The 22,631-nt window shown below is 44.5% G+C and overlaps 1 protein-coding gene across 2 annotated transcripts in view; it reads left to right on the top strand.

Annotated features, from left to right (window-relative positions):
- cdkal1 (CDK5 regulatory subunit associated protein 1-like 1) overlaps nt 1-22,631 on the top strand; it is a 337,631-nt gene that overhangs the window by 199,758 nt on the left and 115,242 nt on the right. For both annotated transcript variants that reach the window (XM_083760475.1, XM_083760476.1), the window contains one exon: nt 1,101-1,246. In XM_083760475.1, coding sequence (XP_083616601.1) covers nt 1,101-1,246 — 146 coding nt within the window. The remainder of the gene's footprint in view (nt 1-1,100; nt 1,247-22,631) is intronic.

Here is a 22,631-nt window from a genome sequence, read left to right as displayed (position 1 = left end):
GGTCCTTGTGGTGTTTCACGTCATGGTTATGAAGTGTGCTTAAGCATCTACTGTACATTACAGTAGATTACACTACTGTAAACTAACATGGTCACCGATTATGCAGCTTTCAAATAACCCAGAGTGATAAATGCCCTCCATGTTGCACAAAGAAAAAATCTAGTTTCCAGTAAATGAGAAGGCATTCATTTCTGACAAATAATTTGAATTCTGCTCCAGAACATTTAGTTCTGTGCTTGGTTTCATGTTTCATGCGCAGCACTTGTTGGATTCGTTTAAGAGGTAATTGTTCACAGAGCATTAAGTGCTTCTCTGTGGCCTTTTGGGCAAAAGGTTGAAATCGATGGCACAAAACGTTCGGCCCACGTTTTACGTTTCTCTCTCTCTCTCTCTCCCTCTCCCCCCCCCCTTCTCTTTTCTGAGGGAGATAGATTTCATTTCCAGATGGAGATGAAATTAAATCTTACATCTTTGTCACCTCTCCTGTGCCAACTCTATCATGTGGCTATTCTGGGAATATATAGTGAGAATGGAATGAAGTGAGATGCAGGATGGAGGGAGTGGGAGGGGGAAGAAAAAGAAACGGAAAAGGGGAAATAAAATGAGCGATGGAGAACTGGGAAGATCAAGGGATGCACATCAAGAATGGGAGAGAGAGAGAAAAACGAGAGTGTTCCCCCCCATCCAGATGTGTCCATCTCTCCAACAGCTGTCTGTTTGGTCCCCAGCTAATAGGAATGTTACTGTCAATGAATGGGAAATGTGACCAACATTAATATTATCATTACACCACTGTTGTTTGCCTGTGGTCTGCCTCCATCCACTGGCTTCATTCCCCCACAGGCTTCTGTCCATGAATTGCAAATTCCATCATCCAGTACCTGAATGCTGGGCTGTGGGAAGATTAAACACTGTCCCCAGAAATATTTGGTGGTGTTGAGAGGAGTCAATCAGGAAGTTTCAGGCTGAAATAACTCAATGTCAAACTGGGGAATTGTGCAAATGTGTGCAATTTATTTTTAATATGCGCTTGTCATGAAGTTTCACTTTTCATGCAAGCACATACACCATCTTCAACATGTGTGTCCTGTCCCTTCTAGGAGATGGCCAAGATCCTGAACCATCCCCGTGTGTATGCCTTCCTCCATGTTCCGGTGCAGTCCGCCTCAGACAGCGTCCTCATGGACATGAAGAGAGAGTATTGCGTGGATGACTTCAGGAAAGTGGTGGACTTCCTCAAGCAGAGGTATGACATGATGGAAGGGGAGGTTGATCATACAGTCCTCCCATGTGTTGCTTGACTGACTCTCTGCGGTCTAGTGAGTCGTCATTGTAAAGTTATGGTGTGTGTGTGTGTGTGTGTGTGTGTGTGTGTGTGTGTGTGTGTGTGTGTGTGTGTGTGTGTGTGTGTGTGTGTGTGTGTGTGTGTGTGTGTGTGTGTGTGTGTGTGTGTGTGTGTGTGTGTGTGTGTGTGTGTGTGTGTGTGTGTGTGTGTGTGTGTGTGTGTGTGCGTGCGTGTGCGTGCACACGCACGTGTCATGTACATTGTACACATATTACACCCTATCAACATTCTGTGCATTAGTAGTCTATCTTGATGGATGGATGGAAGGATTGTTTGATTCGATTCGGGTCAACTCAGAAAATGAATTGTCCTGAAGACCAATTACATTAGATGTATTGGATTATAACGCTTGGATTATAACGATTTACTGTATAAATGTATAATATTTAATTATGTTGGCCACAAGGATCCTTAAAACACTAGCAATTAAGTGGAGACACTGGAGAAAGGCGTCGTCATGGAAACAGTGAACGGGATCTCTGTTCGTTGCTTTGTCCAGCTCTAGAGCATGGCTTTGGCATGCTTCTTTTTGTGAATGAGGTGTCTGGTGCTGGGAGTTTGGTGCAACGCACAGGTCCAAGTTGTACTCCTGGAGGGGCCCGGACAGGAGTCAACCCACAGAGCCTAGTCCCTCAACATGCCAGAATAGTACCTCTCAGTCCCGGCATAGTAGTTCTGGAGTGTGGCCCTGGTCTTTCCCTAGTGGGTCTGATCGAGGGTAGCTACTGGGACGTAAGTCACCCGAGTGAGGGGTATGATGTTCACGTGACCCGAAACCCCGATGACCTTGGGATACATCACTGAGGATACGTCCCAGTTGCATTCATGCAATGTATTTTCGTTCTTATAACGTAGTTTGTAATGGCATATTTAATATATAAAGTCATCATACAAACAACAAACAACATCATACATCATAGGCTGAACCAATTTATAAATGGACTAAAAAGAGAACAACTGTTTATTTCTCCTTTTTCCAGAGGCTTGCATTTTTTGTTTTGCTAACTAATTAATTCATGTCTTTGTTTATATTAATTATATTAAGTTAAACAGGCAAAGTCAGTGAATAAACCATTGTATGCAAGCACTAAAGCTGAAAACATAAAAACAAACAAAAACAGGCTTGCATTTTAAAGCAAAGCATGTAATGCTACAGATCTGTTTATCACCTGTTGAGGAACTTTTCAGCATAGTGTGAGCATCATAAATCGAGAGGAGAGGAGTCTGGTCTGATGATGTTCAATTTATTATAAAGTAATTAAAACGTGCACGAGTGATGAGATCACGACCTCTCAGAGGGAGAGATCGGGGTAACATGAGGAAAGATGGACTTTCATTGCATATATAAAGACATAAAATCAGCAAAGGGGTGCGGCCTGACATGGCAAGTTCTGAGATACTGGGTAGCAACTGGTTGAAACCAGTTACGTTGACTGGCCCATTTAATGACTGTAGCAGCGATATCTCCAAGCAGTGTCTCGACCTTGGAGAAGGCAGGGTTAAATCAGGTTAAGCAGAGGAGTGTACACAGCTGCGCAGCCTGTGCAGGCCTCTCACAATGTAACATGTTAAAATGAAAAATAAGGGGGATTGTATATGAACAGAGAATATAATTATTCCCCAACAATCCTCCCTTTTGTTTATTTAAACACATTAAATGAAACAACAAATCAAGAAAAAACGTGAATATACAATAGCAACAGAGACCCAGTGGAAATAGCGTACGAGTATACCTTCAAACAACACAAACATCAGTTTTATACTTTAGTTGCGGGACACACACCATGTTGCATATAACACGAGAGATAATTGCACATTCATTCGTATACATGGTTTGAACAAAATACAGAAGTGGGTGTGTCTTCCGGCAGAGTGGTAAATCTCACGGTGGGTAATGCCAGCGAGTAACCAGCTCAAACCGGGAGACAGGTGGCCTCGGCATCCTTAGGCCTTTAGAGCAGAGAGAAGGAGTGAAACCACAGCCTGCTATGCACGTACAGGACTCTGATACACACCCTCCCCTACTTGTACTTATGCTCAGCCGAGCATACACATCCTGTAGATAAAGGGTTAAAGGCCTAGACAGTCCAAAGTAAATTTAAAGTGTGTATATATGAACCAACTAAGGGAATAAGAAAAACACTCCATCAACCACAGAAAAAACAGGCATATCAGGCGGAGAGAGCACTTTTGCAGCTAGGCAATAAAAACAACAAAACCAACCCCAAAAATGGAACACAAAAAACAATACCGACACATCTTGTGTAAAAGTGCAACAGTCTTCCTATGTCACATGAAATCATCTCCCTCTCAGCGTATTGAATAACCCAGCAGCAAAGTACCAACAAGGTCGGACATTATCAACATTATACCATCAGGTCAAGGCAACAGACTTCCCTAAACTCGCTGCCAGCACTTATCACAAATCCCCTGTTGGACCGTAAAACCTGTGGGAGGCGACAGTTAGGATTCAGATTAAGTACAGAAGTCCATTGTGGGTCTCCACCTAGGAAACAAACCCTGTCACAATTCAGACACCGTAGATATCAAACAGAGATCAGAGATTTGGCATTGTGAAAACAATGACCTCTCTGTCCCGTGTGCATCACCCAGGAAAGAAATATAGCACGAGGTTAGACAGTGAACCAACATTACGGGAAACATTGTGTCGCCTGTGGAAAGAAAGGAAACAAAATGATACGTGGTTAGTGGAGGGCGCCCATTAATCTGTCCACTGTGTGAAATCATTTCGAAGTAAAAACCCTCAAACACCATTTGTGGGCCACACCTTTGACATAACCCAGATAAACAAAATACCAAGTTTCAAGCAGAGGCCACAGTTGGACACGTGACATGTATGCATACATCAATGAAAACAGTAAAAGTTACACCATTCATTCATCACAGTGAAATTGTTCGATTTGGTCAGTCCGAGTCGCCAGGTGGGCGTGCTTCCGTGTGCCACAGGGGCTTGCACGTGTGTGTGTGCGGTAGAGCAAGGTGTGTGCGTGCGGTCGTGCGCACGTGTGTGTGTGTGTGCGATCGTGCCAGTGGGTGGACAGTGGGGGGAGTGTGTGCACGTGTATGTATGTGCGTGTATGGTTGTGCCAATTGCACAACTGGACGTTTCTTCCGTGTTGCGGGTTTTGGGCCCAGGCCGTACCCCCGCTCCTGCCTGCGGGCATATCACTGTGTCTATGCTAAGTGCAGATATGTGTGTATGACAAAAAGGCTCCACCGGCGCATGCTGCAGCAATGACAAAACCTCAGCAGATCGTGTCGCTCCTCGCAGCCTAATGGCAATGCAAACTTTACCTCGTCGTCGAATCAGCCTCCTGGCTACTAAAAGGTGTCCTACTCTGGCCCTCCGTGTCAGGGAGCCCGCAGCCAGGTCGTTGCTCCCTGGCTGGCGAGCTGGTGGAGCTGTTGCCCCCGCAACCCGAGTACGGATAAGCGGTTGAAGATGGATGGATGGATAGGCAGGAATCTGTGTCAGATCGCAGTAGAAACGAATCTCCTCGTTGATGACGTCGTCAATCACCAGAAGGCCTGGGTTGAATCTTTAGCAGCGCTTGGCATGAGAGCACGTCTCCCTTTGTTGGACGGGCCGGTCAACAGGGCATGGAAGGTGATATCCTTGAATACGAGATCCTCAGGCTGGAGATGCAGACGGTTGTGACCCCTGGGTGGGCAGGGCAATTTTCACTCTGAAAAAACTTTTAGTTATATTAGAACAAATAGTTTACGAGCTCCGAGGCCAAGGGTATGGCCTCTGCTCTGCTCCGGTGTTTCCTCCTGGTCGGCTCCAGGGGGATGCCTATGGAACAAATGTGAACGCTTGCGCATAACTCACCTAACAAATACCTACCTACAAATATTGGATGCAGCAGGTTTCTTCTGCTCAAGCAGAAAGTGAGCATAAGATTTGATAGAGAAAGAAAGTCATTTGAAATCATTACAGCTGTCCCCCAAGTAGTCACAAACGGACAAGGAGAGCACATGTCGCCTGCATCAGACTTGTAAGCGTTGGAGAATTAGAACATAAATAAAATAAATGGTCTAAATGGTCTCTTAGCTTACGCATGTTTCATGATATTGATAAATGCTTTTATGTGAGGTATTCCCATGCTTTTGTTCTTGCTTAAATGTAAGTCGCTCTGGATTAAGAGCGTCTGCCAAATGCCTAAATTGTAAATTGTCTAAATCCTAGTATAACCTGCCAGTCAGTCACGGCTGTGCACGGTCGTGCACGCTCGTCTCCTCAGTCAGTCCAGTCCTCCTGCAGCTCACAGGAATGCGTGGGGGCCTCACCGCACTCCTGGTACCAGAGATAACAGTCGATTTATTGCTTTGCAGGCGGACACACAGGCAATTAAGAGGAGAGGCCCCATCTAAAAAGAATATATATATATATATACTAACAATAATACTACTAATATAGCCCGGGCTTAACACAAACGTAACAGTGTTTAAGCTAATTTAGAATCATCCAGCTGGAATTGATATGAATTTAGCTCGACACATCGATAGGGGATAGCAATAGCCCTATCACAATGGGGCATTAAAATGTGTCTTGAATCAGCTGTAGGCCTTCATCTGTAGTTGCAACATCATACATGTAATTTTACTAATTACCTAAAGGCACAGTGGTCATTATTTATTAAGTTATTTGCCCCAGTGGGGGTAGTAATCACACTCTGATCACCTACATTCCTGTCTACATTTAAACCACAGCTTCACTAACTTGAGCAGGCCTATTAGCATATCTCAATACATCTATTTTAACCGTAATATTTCACTACCAGGGATATTTCCCCAGTCCGTAGCTTCATAGCATCGTGAAGCCATCAGAGGCTCTCCGCACATGAATAGACCAGTCAGTGGTCTATCACATCATTCTGTCAACTCTCGTGTAAATTGGACAGAGAGGAACACAGCCGTTTCTGTCCAATAGAGGTATTCAATTAATAATTCGTCTCTCTCATCTCTTGCCTGGCCAAACCAGCTAGGCATGAACACTGTCCTCTCATCAATGTGGACATTCTCCAACCAGACATGACAACTGCCTAGTTTTCACCCGTTCGCTCAGTCTAGAGTCTAGACCGATAGTTATACACTTTATGCATGTTGGGTCAGCCAGTACGTCTTTGTACCAACTGTGATGCATCACTTCCAGTGGGATCACGCTCACTCGGTACAAGTGATGCATCACATCCGCCACGCGCAGTGGCGTGCTGAATTTCTCCTTTGTTATTTGGCCTGTTAACTTCCAGATCCGTATTTATCACAAAGCGCAACATATTATAACCACAACAACACATTTAGGACATTAGAAGCTCATGTATAAACCATTTGAAACTCAAAATGAGACATTCTACATGAGGAGTAGATTTACTTTCTCTGACTTAAATAAACACCATTATAGCAGCTTCTGCTGCCTTTAACTAATAGACTGGATGTCTTTCTTAACACTCAGGTTTTGGCTATTTGAGAGCTTGTAGATCGGCTATTTTGCACACTCATTTAAGTGAATGGAACAGAAACTACACATGTTCAGCCGATGCTTGTTAATATTTCTCTTATTCAATCCATCAGCCCCCTTGGGTTGGAGGTTGTTTAGCACACAGCAGTAACAAATCAGGTTGATTACGTTCTGTGCATATCACTGCATTGACTCAGAGACTGCTCGCTACCATTGAAACTTGATTCTCAGGCTGTAGCGCAGCAGTGCCAGTGTTATATGAAAACACCAGAGATAACACACCAGTATCATACTGGCATATAATGAATGAATGTGGCCCACCGAACTGTGCATTCTTAAAACACAACGTCATATTTCATGCACATAGTCACCCCGCTGCCGGGGGTAGCTTAACTTTATCAATGTCCATTTACGACAAGACACAGAAGTATCGATACTATTACTTTAAACATTTGAGTACTGTAGTTGAACACTAGGTCAAAAATTACGTGGGCAGTTTATAAACGAACACTGTGGGGCATATGTAGTCAAGGGACATTCTAAAAACAACAATAATAATAATAAAAACAATCTGCTCTTTGTGTGTGATCTAAGTGGTGGTGTCATGCATTGTCATGGCACGGGGGGTGTATGAATGAGTGAGGTGTGGGGTTGTGATTCATGTTTCAGAGGGTGTTTGTTTGCGTGCAGTGCCTTTAGGGCATGATTATGGTCTGTTTGACTGCAATTTAAGTGTGGTATAGTGCAATGGAAATGGCTCAGAGGATGTTTGTTTGCGTGACAGCATGGGACATGTTTCATTTCTCAGGTGGTGTGTGGATGCACGTGTCGCCTTTTGGAGTGTGGTCATAGAGTGTTTGAGTGGGTGTATGGAGTGCATAACTTAACCTGTGACTGAATCGACGTCTGGACGCACAGTGCAGGATCGGCCCCAGTTCTCTTATCCGCCACACCCTCACCAGACAATCCGGCCCAGCGCCCGTCATCTCCTTCATCCCTGGTCACCCTCAGTTGTCTCCCTTGGAGTCTCCTGACCCCTCCCCGTGCGGGCGTGACCTCTGTTGCCGCTTCTCCAACGTTGTGGCCTGCTGTAGTTGAAACAACACCCGTCATTCAGCTGTCGGTTCCTTCCACATCTCCTGCCACCACTCTTGCTGTCGTCAGATGTCTGCATCTCGGGCGGTGGTACGTTGGTTTCATCCTCTTCGCCTCGCTGTGCCCATGAGTCAGGATACAGTTAATTTGAGGCGGGCACAGCGCCTGGCTGTTGGTCGAATATGTTGGCGTGCTCTTTCGTACTGTCACTGTTGGACAGCACTGGATCTGAAATGTCAGTGCAGGACGAGCGTTGGGCGTCGTCTGCGTTATTGAGTTGAATCAAGTCCATAGGCTGGAAGCAGCACACATCTTGTGCATACTGTGTTTCTTCCAGAGTGGGCAGAGCCGTGGATATGGCTGAGGCGCAGGAGGCCTTGGGGTCGCAGAGGTCACAGGCATGTGTGTCGACGGGGCTGCTGCTGGTGGGGAGGGCTGTAGGCTCTGTGCGTGCTGGAATGCTGGCTGCTTCGCTGGACGGGGCAGGCAGGGCGTAGAATGACTGGTACGGGGGGGGAACCAAGATCTGGGTCGATCCGCAACAATGCCTGCAGAGGTGACACAGAAAAAACATATGCGAGTAGGGGCCCCCGAAACATGTAAAGAATAATGCAAAGAGGGAGGTTATGAATTCTCATTTACACTGTAAATCCCTGGAACATGTGACACGTTTAAACCTAAACACCAGTGTGTAATAATAAAATGCCGAATGTTTATTAATGGTCATAAAATACAGTAGAACACGAGTTCACTCAAACACCTATATGACTGACTTTGAACACGTTTATGTGTTTAGAAAGTGTTACTGGCGATTAAACATGTTCTTCTGTTTATAATCTAAACACTGATTCCATCTTAGGCATCAGTTTCACGTCGCTGCCAGCTAATACCCATGTAAACCTAATTGCCATTAGGGACATTAATAAAACCTTGGATCTTGAACCTTGAACCTTTCTGTGTTGTGCACATTTAGTCAGAACTTTTGGTTCTGACTCTTTTTACTTAATTAGCTCATTTTCTGTGTGTGTCAGTGTCTCGGTTTCTGAACACTCTGACCCTAACTCTAAACCTTTGTGCTTTCCATTAAGCACACAGAGCTTTCGGAGGAAGGAGGCAGCAGGCTGCCCTCTTCTACACGCCCTAGTCATGTTATTATTTGATATTTTATTATTAGAATATATATATATATTTTTTTTTTCATTATTATTATTTACAATCCTTAGGTTTACCAATATTATTCATATCTTAATTTCTATTATTTTATTTTACCATATTGTTATTATTTTACATGTGCAAATAAACTAAACTAAACTACTTCCCCAGAAGGGGAACCCCATTGAACACCATTCAGGGAGACAGCTGCCATGCTTGGAGACCATATATCTCATGACTGGGCTAAAGTATGCCTCCTCCAAGTGGAGTACAGGCATGGTAGAGGAACGGTTTCCCATTCCGACCGCAGTTTATCTCTGCTTCGTCACTAACTCGTGACCACGCTCTATTACACAAGCGCACCGGTTCTACCGTTAAAACGTCTTCTAACGTGGCCTTTATTTTTCGCGGGTAAAAATATGCTCAAAAACCCAGAGTAAGCTTGATCTTTCGCAGGCCCCTTGCTCTATGTCATTTCATGTGCGCGAATGAAAGCATTCCCACATCTCTCGATGACACAGACAGCAAGCGACAATCAAGGTTAAACAACTCTATCAGACATGGGATAGGCAGGGCAGCCTCCTAATCTTTCGCAGGTCCCTCAACACGGGACAATTAGGCCCATATAATGTCCAATGCAACACATGGTGGTCAGCCTCAATACCTTTTACTTTAGTCCATCAATACATGTCACCATCAATACATGTCACCCAAGCATGGTTTTAAACAGTGAGTTAATACTCAGAATTTAACTTTACATGATTCCCCACCCTAAATTCCCAATAAAATTAATTATTTGAGTTTTTAGAAAATATCTCACCGTGTGCTTAAATAGTTCCTGGTTCTTTGGAGGTCTTGTCCACGGCCGCCCCCCTGTCTCCCTGGGGCTCCCAAGCGATTCCTCCTCACTGGGTCTAAACGTGGATGCTTGAGGCTGGCCGTATCGGCCAGGATGATCAGTCATTCTTCCCTGGGAGTCCCAGACAGGAGGTGAGCGGCCGCTAACAGACGACCCCTGCTCGCAGCGCCAATTGTTGAGGAACTTTTCAGCATAGTGTGAGCATCATAAATCGAGAGGAGAGGAGTCTGGTCTGATGATGTTCAATTTATTATAAAGTAATTAAAACGTGCACGAGTGATGAGATCACGACCTCTCAGAGGGAGAGATCGGGGTAACATGAGGAAAGATGGACTTTCATTGCATATATAAAGACATAAAATCAGCAAAGGGGTGCGGCCTGACATGGCAAGTTCTGAGATACTGGGTAGCAACTGGTTGAAACCAGTTACGTTGACTGGCCCATTTAATGACTGTAGCAGCGATATCTCCAAGCAGTGTCTCGACCTTGGAGAAGGCAGGGTTAAATCAGGTTAAGCAGAGGAGTGTACACAGCTGCGCAGCCTGTGCAGGCCTCTCACAATGTAACATGTTAAAATGAAAAATAAGGGGGATTGTATATGAACAGAGAATATAATTATTCCCCAACACACCTCATTGGAATATATCACTATTTCTGTCTGTCTTGCTCGCTTTCTTTCTTTCTTTCCTTCTGGCTTTATTGCTTTCTCTCTCAATTCAATTCACTTCTATTCAATTCATGCTTTATTGGCATGGGAAACATACATTTACATTCAAATGACATTACATTGAATTTATTGACGCTCTTCAGTAGAGTGGGCTGCCAGAAGCTGTTTCTCTCCTGTCTATAATAGAGGTGTGTGAATCTTCATTGGCCTCACCATTCGGTTCATCTGTTAATGATTACATCTACCATGCATTCTGATGCATCTCAATTATCTATATTTTCCTTCATTAATGATATGGCCACTTTTTCATCTGACATCATACAAGCAAATGCGTATTGTGATGTCCATTGCTGTTTATGCCACACATGTGGGTTCCTGGAATCACAATGTCTCCATGCGGTAACTTGTCAGGGCAGCCACCCTGTACATTTTGCCTGAGATTGGTTCCCCTTGTCCACTTCTCCATATCACTTAGAGGAGCTGGGTGGGATGACCTTGGAGTTGGAGAAATAAAAAAACTTTCTGGAGTAACACAAGTGCTATTATATATAATGCAGAAGCTTTAAATGATGTACACACGTTCCACCTCCACATGTGTGGCTATGCATGTATATTACTTACTGCAGATTGTCACAGGAGACTGTGAAAAACGGGAGTGCCTTTAATGATATTAGAGAGGATCAGATAGGCAGTTTAATTACTATCATCCCTTTCATTGCGTCTGCACTCATCTCTGTAGTCCCTTCCTTGCAAATAGTAAATTTCCCCGGATAAAAGTAAATCCCAATCTCATATCTTCGTAGGTAGATGAGAAAGGTTAAATTGATGAGACAATGTTTGTCGGCTCTAATTCACAAGGGTATTCATTGTAAAAGTTTCACTTTTGCAACTTTTAAAGAACAAATAAGAGAACATACACAATACAGAGGAAGGGGAATTGCCTCCAGCACTGACTACATGTAGTGCTTTGCTCTCCCAAAGGCCACAAGTGAGCGTATGCACACTCTCCCAAAGCATGTATAGAAAGAAAAAGAAACATGTTCCAATGATAAGAGGGATTATTCCTGACAGGCCCTTGCTGGAGATGCATGGATTAAATTGAGCCTAATGCCTATACATAATATGTATATTATAATGCATGTAGACTGTGTATTAATATGCAGGGCGTTGACCGTTCGTATTACACTGAAAGTCTCGGCTAGAGATAAGAAAGGATTTAAAACATTTTGTTCGTGTTTCATCAAGGATAATCTCCACGTATCTTGAGTAGGATTAATTATGCCTATTGCTTGGTAGAGTTGAATAATAAATCTAGATTTGTGTAGAACATTAATTATTTCTTATGGAGACCACAATTATCAGATTGTAACATTTGTACAATGTTACAATAGTTGATTAACCATAAACAAGCCTGCAGACAATTTATTTATTAATTGAAAGTGTTTTCAAAACCTATACAACTATTGTTGTTCATGTAGGCCTACTGTTGTTTGCATTGTCTAATGTGTATACATTCAAATTTCATTTTACATACAGTGGATTTTGATTCATGAAACTCTATTATTGACTATATTCACACAGTGGCCATTTTGCTCTTGCGTCATATTTGCGGGTTGGGAAGTAATGCCCCCCCAACGGGATGGCAACTTAATAGCAAAATGGCCACCGTGTGAATATTGTGAATTGGTCCAGGCCACATGGAATGAGGTTAAACTGTACATACAGGCCCAGGCCGTAGCGTAACGGTCTGGGCACCGGACTGGTGATCCAGTCGCGGTGTGCCGCGGGTTCGACTCCCGGACCCGACACGGCCTTTACCGCATGTCATCCCCCCATCTCTCTCCTGTTTCCTGTCAGCCTACTGTCTGTCCCTTAAAAAATCAATAAAAGGCGTAAGCCGCAAAAAAAATATCTTAAAAAAAAAAGAAAAAAAATGTACATACAACATTAGGTTTCTCATCAGTAACTGTACTTGTGTGGGCACGCGGGCGTACAGTGTATGTATATACGTTATGCCGTTTGATGTTGCTGATTAAAAGGTTTTGATTCATGTATGTAGGTTTCATCGGGATTAGATCCATGTACAGCATCAATCAATCAAGATCATACAGCTCTAGTTAATGTAGGTCAATATCATATATAGCCTATATATCAAGGGTGCCAAAAGGGGGTAGCAAAAGTTAGAGGTATGCCCCCCTGCATTGAGTAGGGAGAGGAGTTGGAGGTATGCCCCCCTCCATTGAGTAGGGAGAGGAGTTAGAGGTATGCCCCCCTCCATTGAGTAGGGAGAGGAGTTGGAGGTATGCCCCCCTCCATTGAGTAGGGAGAGGAGTTGGAGGTATGCCCCCCTCCATTGAGTAGGGAGAGGAGTTGGACATATGCCCCCCTCCATTGAGTAGGGAGAGGAGTTAGAGGTATGCCCCCCTCCATTGAGTAGGGAGAGGAGTTGGAGGTATGCCCCCCTCCATTGAGTAGGGAGAGGAGTTGGAGGTATGCCCCCCTCCATTGAGTAGGGAGAGGAGTTGGAGGTATGCCCCCCTCCATTGAGTAGGGAGAGGAGTTGGACATATGCCCCCCTCCATTGAGTAGGGAGAGGAGTTGGAGGTATGCCCCCCTCCATTGAGTAGGGAGAGGAGTTAGAGGTATGCCCCCCTGCATTGAGTAGGGAGAGGAGTTGGAGGTATGCCCCCCTGCATTGAGTAGGGAGAGGAGTTAGAGGTATGCCCCCCTCCATTGTGTAGGGAGAGGAGTTGGAGGTATGCCCCCCTCCATTGAGTAGGGAGAGGAGTTGGAGGTATGCCCCCCTCCATTGAGTAGGGAGAGGAGTTGGAGGTATGCCCCCCTCCATTGAGTAGGGAGAGGAGTTGGAGGTATGCCCCCCTGCATTGAGTAGGGAGAGGAGTTGGAGGTATGCCCCCCTGCATTGAGTAGGGAGAGGAGTTGGAGGTATGCCCCCCTGCATTGAGTAGGGAGAGAGCAGCAGTACAGAACAAGCACTGAATCCTACAGCACAGGCACTGTGTGCTACAAGACAAGCATTGGATACCTCCTAAACAAGTACTGAATCCTACAGAAGAAACCCATAATCCTGCAGAACAAACCGTGAATCTTGCAGAACAAGGAAGAGAAAAAAACTAAACATTGTTTCTGTGTAAAAAGGGGGGTTTTCTGTATAGAAACAGTGTGTTCTATTGCTGTCTAACCGGAGCACCAGGGTTTAAGTACAGAACAAGCACTGAATCCTACAATACAAGCACTAAATCCTACAATACAATGATTTAATATGTCTCTTTTTTTAAATTGGTATAACTTATTTGACAAATTGAAGAATTCATTATAGACTTGCGTACATATTGTACATATTGTGTGTGTGTGTGTGTGTGTGTGTGTGTGTGTGTGTGTGTTTGCGCGCGTGCGTCAGGCTGTGTGTGCCGAATCCCATAGCTACATAGGTTTGAAATGCATATGCGATGTTTGTGATGTATCACCTCCACAGAGCAGGCGTATTACTTGGACACATGGAACATAGGATTGCCGTGTCAGAATGAGGTATAGTGTCATGTATGTCACAGATTTTTCTATTGGCATTAAAATTATGAATTAAAAATATGAATAGAGCTGGCAGAAGGCACTGAAAAGCTGCTATTGGGCTGGTAGTCCGAGGGTTACGTTAGTTCATAAGTAACGGCAGAAACTAAGTGTTGCCTCTGTTTATTCTACACAGTTCTTATCTAAACAGTGCTTTCTGCATGTCATGGACCGGCATTCTCTTAATGTTCCCTTTGAAGTCTCTTCTGTTGGAGCACACTAGAACTGATGAGTGATCCTTTGGTGTTTGCTTAGACACTGTCTCCATTGGAAACATGACGTTTGTACGGGCATTTGCATGTTTCTTTTTTCTTTCATCCCCAAGGACACTAAAATAGAGTGATGACTCCTCAACTTTTACTCTCATGCTGATACTAATCATACTAATCTTATTGACTCTGCTATTTTGGCCTTTCCCTCAAAAAGTTATTATTTTATTTTATTTCATAGTCGACCCCAGCAATGGGAGAGAAAGTCATCTCCAAATTCTGCTTGGATTGACTCTAAAGGCCATCCCATCGCTGGGAATTTCTTTCACAGACTATTGACGAACCAGATTTGGGGGTGTCACATTCGGGGAGTCATGTAGACTGCAGGCTTTCAGCCAGCTATAAAAGGTCAGAAAGAGACTACGGTATCTCTGATTGTCTCTCCTTTCTCCCCGCCAGTCTAAAACAATTGTGACATTGATACAATCATACAAGAGAAAGCCAAAATCTCTGTAATGCAAATGGCAATCAGAGACACATCAACGTAACACCCCCCCCCCCCACACACACACACACACACACACACACACACACACACAGGCTCTCTGTACTCGCCACATATAGGGTGTCCTGTCAGAGATCTTGTTTACACAAACTGTCTGGCTGCATGTGTGTGGTGTGTGAGAGAGTATGCAAGTGTGTTTGTGTGTTTGGTGACTCAAATTCTGCTTTTGGTTACAAGCCTGGCGCCCACACACGTTCATGGAGACGCATGCATGCACACGCTCCCAAACACACGCACGCACACACACAGACTCCTGACCACTGTCTCCAGCGTGAAATCAATACCAGTGAGTACACACTGCTGTGACCCATTTGGCTAGCAGTGAGAGCTAGGGTGTAGTTCTGTGAGAGAGGCCAGAGCTTCGGACAAGCCAAGACACGTGCGTGTGTGCGTGCGTGCGTGCGTGCGTGCGTGACTTTTCCAGATTCGGCTCTGTCAGCAAGTCGTTTTTATGAGATGATAGACAGACTGTCACAATTACTACACACACCAGTTTGGAAACCAGTGGTTCTTCCACATCATATTACATGCATGGTCATATCACATGTTATATGATATCCCATATTACATATTATCCCATAATTTATACAACAGATAGCCTTGCTCCCGATGTTGGATCTTGTAGATCTCTGTTAAATCTTTGCAGAAATGATGTGAAAGAATGAGGTCATAGTCTCTGTAGCCTAGTCATGTGTAACAGAGAGAATTGAAGCCAGATAGTGGGACTATAACGTGACCCATAGGCTTTGCTGTTCTTTTAACAGGTTTTGTTGCTCATAACAACGAAACTAAGGTCTCACACCATGCTCTCTTGATGTGCGTGTGCAGCTTGACAGCTCTGAGTCATAATGGCTAACTTTCCACTGTCTGTCAAGTCGTTCTTTGCTCTTGCACACTCTTGTGTACACAGCAGGCTCATGCAAAACGTAGCCATGCATGGTGAAAGGTGATGCGTGTGCGTCCGTGTGAGCATGTGTGCGTGCTCGAGGCTCTCTCCGTCCACCAGTTGTACAATCATGTACAGTTTACAATTATTCAGATATATGTGTACAATATCTCAGGTGTCATGTCTCAGCAGAAATACTTCCACAGAACAAGACTTCTCACATGTAGGGACAAATGTATCAGTGCCGCACATCACAGGTCAAGGTTATATTTGTAAGTTGATAGCCTGGGTGTTTGGTAGCCTTGGGCTTATTGACAAAAACTCTGTGTTCAAATATATATGCTGCTTCTCATATACTGAGAAGCAGCTGTAGTAATAGGCAGGGAAAATATTTGTTTACCCTAACATTTCAAACCCTTTTGAATGTATGTAGTAGGCCTATTTAAAGATTGGTGCACATGCGTGTGTGCAATTCCGTGCATGCCTGCGCGCGTGTGTGCGTGCGGTAGAGTCATGGTTTATCATCTCTCCAGCAGTCATTTGTTTAACTTTAAGAAGTTGAGAAACAGAGGGGGGAGAGAGAGAGGCCCCACACAGGTATGTATGAGGTCAGGGCTTATCTAATACACACACAGCAGGAGACAAATGGATTTATCTGTACAAACAGCTTCATGCCACCAACACCGCCAAGGTCTTGAAGGGTCAAATGCCTCAGGCCTTCCTTATCGTGTAACACACACAGATGCACAATCACTCCGACAGACCTCCCTCTTTGACATGTTTTAACAGAAGTTCTTGAACTCCATCAAGAACTTGAGCAAAGGGTTTTCCTATTAGGTCCCATTTCTAAAGGTAGCTGAAGCCGGTGACTTTTCTTTCTGTCTCCTTTTGGTATAGGTTTTCCCTTTGTCTTTTTTCTTCCCTCTGATGGGTTCAAAGCTCTTAGCCTTGACAGTGGTCTCAGTAAGCAGAGAGAGAGAGATCTGCCTCCACATTGCCTTACTATTTTTAGTCTAGACAGAATAGTAGTCAGCTCACTGCAGAACACACCTTGTGTGGGTCGGGACACAAACATGATTTCTGTTGGGTTGAACATTAGAATGTATACATTTCTGTCACTTTAGAATTTCTGTTTGCACAAATCCTTTCTTTAGCATGAAACAGTTAATTGTAATTGTATTATCATGAAGAGATACTACAATGGGTTGTGTCATGGCAATTCAGTACTTACTGGACTGGACATGCTGGAAATATTTATGCTACCGTGTCCTATAGCCAAACATACATGATATCTATGGATGACGGCCTATTCATATTCTAATCTAATGCCTACTGTACGTTGAAGGTGTATTGATGTTTCAATCAGCCGGTCACCTGCAGCGTTACACCTGTGTTTTGTAGCTAATTTACAGTGATCAAAGTGAATTATATCACAGGACTTGTCCGTGCCTTATTAAGAGTCTGCAGATTAATTGGTGAGAACAAATCAATTGACCACAGCTAATGATGCGGTAATTATTAAAAACTAGACTCCTGCTATGCAGTATGTCGATGTGTAAAAGTCATTCTGACAGAGAAGACGACCTGCTCACACAACATTATAAATGAGTGTCAAACATGAAATGCAGTCTACCGCTGTGACTAATTGAGTTCAGAGCTGTCAACGAGAACCTCAAATGTTTTTTTTAGGCTGCACTCCCACATTGTGTTATTCAGCCTATAGTCTGAAAACTCAGGGAAATTTGGACAAAGTTTTGTTCACATGACATCGGTAGCTTGGATAAGCACATTTCTCCACACAATCATTTGAGACATGTGTACATTTTCCACTGACTAAATTGTGCTCCCCATGTTAGTTTTAATTAAACAAGAATCATTGTTTATCACACTTTTGCACTGTGCATACGTACAATATGAAACACTCCTTCTGAAGGCAGAGAGCTTTTCTACGAATGTCAGCCGGATAAATGTCAAGAGGGAAGCTTCTAGGCACCATACTTTGAGTGGCATAATAACACATTACTCCAACTCACTATGCGTTAATTGTTCTCTGCCATACATCATTTTTATACAATCAGTAAAATAATTGTTTTATTAAAAACTGGTAATTTTCTCCACTTCGCCAACATTGACTTTCTTTTCTGCTGTCCCCCCCCCCCACACTTCTTCTATCAATTAAAATCACATTATGAATTACAGTCTTTATGTAATCACATATGGAGGAAATCCTATTATAGTGAAATAAGACTGTTAGAGACTATAGAGCTATAACGTGTGGTGTGGAAGTGTGAGGGGGCTCAAAGCAGGGAGACACAATAAGGAGAGAGGATTTCACATATGCTCTCTGGTGGTTTCCTATAATATCAGCCTTGATTTCCCCAAACTGCTCCAAGGATTTAGTGTGACTGAACGAGGGGGCAAAAGCTGCGAACAGCCCCGTAAAAAGAACTCTGGAGCGTCTCTGGTTGGGGGTTTTGTTCGTGTGTGTTGTGAGGCAAAAGACAAAAAGTAGCTGGCTTTTAATGTCGTTAAGTTGAGGGCGAGCGGGGTCGACAACTGACGAAGAAAGGAAGTACCTTTTGAAAAAGAAAAAAAGATGAGAGAGAGCGAGTGCGAGCGAGAGAGAAAGAGACAGAGGTGATTGGGTGGTGCAACACTGAGCATGCTGGGTAGGTGGAGGTGGAAAGGTGATGGGAAGGGGGTGTGAGATGAATGCTCTGAGACCCTCTGCTGTCTCCCTCAGGCCAGTGGGTTGGCATCCCAGGAGGATGTGTGTTCTCAACCTGTCAACCTGCTCTCTACCAGGGTTTACAGGTCCCTCCCCAAGGGACACACACACACACACACACTACGCACACTATACACACACAGCAGACGAGCGCGTGTGTACACACACACACACACACACACACACACGCACACACACACACACACACACACACACACACACACACACAGTATATATAATTATAGTAGTATACTATGTGTTTTTACCCCCAGTGGTTATAGGTAACTTGGGTTTTGTGCTTGCCATATGGAAGCAATATAAAAAACACTTTACTTAGGACACCTTGTCTTTATTGGAGAAGTGTGACATGCTATTATATGCTGTCACAGTGCTTGTAAAAAGTGGAACTAGGCTAATCGGGATAGAGGGGAGAGGGGACCTGATCGATGCTTTTGATGAATTCGGATAGCAAACAAAGACACTTTTCAGATGATTAAAGTCAGGATGTTGAAAGTGAAGCCGTGGCAGCTGTAGTGTCTCCAGGATTCGCCCCTATGGGGATGTGGGATTTTGAGGTCAACAGGTGACTGATCTATGTCAGCCAACCCGCTACAGCGTTACACTGACCCTTGACCTTTATTCATGACCCCTGCAGGCCGCAGCTGTCCCTGTCCGATCTGTGCGTGAGAGCATGGCCTGCTAGCGGTCGTGTCCTTCAGGTTTTTGGGGATGTGTTCCTCCTCATGTTTGTGCAGACCGCAGCTGCAGTTTGTTCCAGAGTAAAATACCCTCACACGAAAAATGGTCGAGGAAACTGATAAGTGTGCTCTATGTCGGTGGTTCCCAAAGTGGGGTCCGGGGACCCCCAAGGGTCCTTGAGGGAGTTCCAGGGGTCCCCCACCTGAATGAGGAAACTGATGGGTCTGTAACTCAGAGAACTCTCAGAGTTAAATTAACATTGATGTTACGATATTAATTGGGGTCCCAGAGATAGAAATGCCATTAAATGGGGGTCCGTAGCATAATGCAGGTCCAACTGGGCTTGAAATGAAAGTGGTTGAGAATCACTGCTAGGAACGTAATAAGAAATTCCTGGCATATCTTTTCAAATGGGGGTCCGCAGGCTAATAAATGTCGATTTAGGGGTCCTTGAAATGAAAACGTGTGGGAACCACTGCTCTATGCTCAAAGCTCAAACACATTTTGACTTGCAATTTGAGCTGAAGCTACAGTAGGTGCTCCCCAAAGTGTAGTCTCTCCTTGAAATTCTCACAGGGACGCAGAATATAGTCTGATTTTCACAGGCCCTCATACTGTAGCACACATGCAGTATGTTTCATTCATTAGGCTGAGAAAATGATGATCTAATCGCACTTTGAAACCTGGACTCGTTCACCCTTCTTTAGCATACAAAAACATTATTCCACCTGTGCTGAAGTCATCCAATGTTCCATTGTAATGGTGATTGGGGAGTTGTTATTTTTTCATCAAAATAACCCAAGAATAAGCAAAATTACACCTGAAGTCTCTGTTTCCCCTCTCCCAGCTGCAGATAGACTACCCCCCCCCCCCCCACACACACACACACACACACACACACACACACCTCTCTCACACACACACACACACACACACACACACACACACACACACACACACACACACACACACACACACACACGCACAAACACATTTACAACAATACAGATCACTGTCTGGGTGGTCTGGACTTATCAGCCCACTAATGGTCTACCTATAAAACATCTCACACTGATCTATAAACCGGCGAGAACATTGCACCACTTAACAGATCTTTTGAAAGGGCAGGTGGTTGGAACGTCTTGGTGTCTCAGACGGCCAAGCTTTGTACAGGGAAACACAGCATGGTGGTTTTGAATGTGGCCTTTGTTACATTCTATCCCTCTCTCTCTTTCTCTTATCTGATAGAAAAGCAATATTTATTTTGTCTAATTTCATAATCTAATTTGAAACCTTTGGTTAGCCTGGCCCCCTCATGACATGCTCACAGCATGCTGCTTAAACGTGCTTATAGGGAGAACACTAATTATTTATTTTGGGTAGTTTTGTGTATAATTTGACATGATTGAAGGCAGCTCTATGAATCTGTGCAGTTCTACTAGCGACCCTACATTAAGGGCAACTAAGTGTTTGAAGTTTGTTGGTACAGCGCTAGGTCTAGACTACGTGACGCTATAACTCAGACATAGTGTTGATAGAACTTCTGTCAGTCTGACACTCTGTCTCCCTCCCTCCCTCTCCCTCTCTCCCCCTGACTCCCTCCCTCTCTCCCCCCTCTCTCCCTCCCTCTCCCTCTCTCCCCCTCTCTCCCTCCCTCTCTCCCCCTCCCTCTTTCCCCCTCTCTCCCTCCCTCTCTCCCCCTCTCTCTCTCTCTCTCTCTCTCTCTCTCTCTCTCTCTCTCCCTCTCTTTCCCCCTCTCTCCCTCCCTCTCTCCCTCCCTCCCTCTCTCCCTCCCTCTCTCTCTCCCTCTCTCCCTCTCCTTTTCCCTCTCTTTCTCCCTCTCTTTCTCCCTCTCCCTCTCTTTCTCCCTCTCTTTCTCTCGCTCTCTCTATCTATCTCTCTCTGTCTCTCGCTCTCTCTCTCACACACATGTACACACACACACACACACACACACACACACACACACACACACACACACACACACACACACACACACACACACGGTATCATGCTCTCTATTTCTCTCTCTGTGCCTATCTCTTTCTCACTCAGTCTTCTGAAGTGCCAGACAAACAGGACTGGCTCCACAACTTTTGTGTGTGTGTGTGTGTGTGTGGTGTGTGTGTGTGTGTGTGTGTGTGTGTGTGTGTGTGTGTGTGTGTGTGTGTGTGTGTGTGTGTGTGTGTGTGTGTGTGTGTGTGTGTGTGTGTGTGTGTGTGTGTGTGTGTGTGTGTGTGTGTGTGTGTGTGTATATGCGTGCAGTGTGTGTTTTTATGTGTTAGTCATCGTTATTAGTCATGTGGAGTGATAGGACTCTATCACGCTCCTGTGGGGTTACAGCAGGGCAGCATGCAACAGTGGCGTGACTGCTGTGTGTGTGTGTGTGTTGAGAGCATGAGGAGACTTTCGTGCTCTGTTTGTGTTTGAAGGGACAACTTAGTATCGGCTTACACACACACACACACACACACACACACACACACACACACACACACACACACACACACACACACACAGATGTTTAAGGCCTTGGGCACAGCTAATGTTTCACTCAAAGAGTGGGCAGGAGGAGTGGCGTCTTTTCCCCCAAGGCATGGAAAAACCAGATGGAGAGATAAAGGGTGATAAGTGAGAGAATAGAGGCGGGAAGAAGGGAGCGAGTGAGAGAAATCTGGCGCGATAACCTGCCACACTGGCAGGACTTGTCACCTTTTCATCCCTCCCTCTAGTCCCTCCTCCCCTTCCTCTCTCCTTCCCTCTGGTTGATGAGTCAGCATGTAAGAAGTGAAGCAATGACAGTTTCTGTGCACTGTATGTTTGGACTCCTGTTGTTTTTTACGTAACATTTTTCGCCTGTGGGTGTGTATGAGGGCCAACGCTGTGGCACCGTGGTAAATTGTGAAATTAATGACATGTTATACGCTGTGCAGAGGATCGCATGGCAGTGATGCAGACCTCCAGGCTCTGCAGTAGGGCAAAAAGCTGAAAATATTTAAACATTGTGGTGCGGTGTCGGGATTTGATAACACTATTTGTACAGTATGTATAATGAAACATTAACAGTAAGTATACAAGTAGGCTGTTCATGACACTGCAGTGGATGGGGCATTGTTAAATAAGTCTAGTCATGATTCTGGACAGTTCTGTTCTGTTGGTGTCGTTCCACACATTGTTAAATTAGTCTAGTCGTGATTGTGGACAGTTCTGTTCTGTTGGTGTCGTTCCACACATTGTTAAATAAGTCTAGTCATGATTCTGGACTGTTCTGTTGGTGTCGTTCCACACATTGCATCTTGCACACACTTTCTTCTCTTCTGACTAACAGCCATTTCTTTCCAAGAATCTAAACACA

Source organism: Protomyctophum parallelum, assembly GCF_964188405.1.
Source record: "Protomyctophum parallelum genome assembly, chromosome: 3".
In the NCBI taxonomy this organism is placed as follows: Eukaryota; Metazoa; Chordata; class Actinopteri; order Myctophiformes; family Myctophidae; genus Protomyctophum; species Protomyctophum parallelum.
This window is presented reverse-complemented; position numbering and strand designations above follow the sequence as displayed.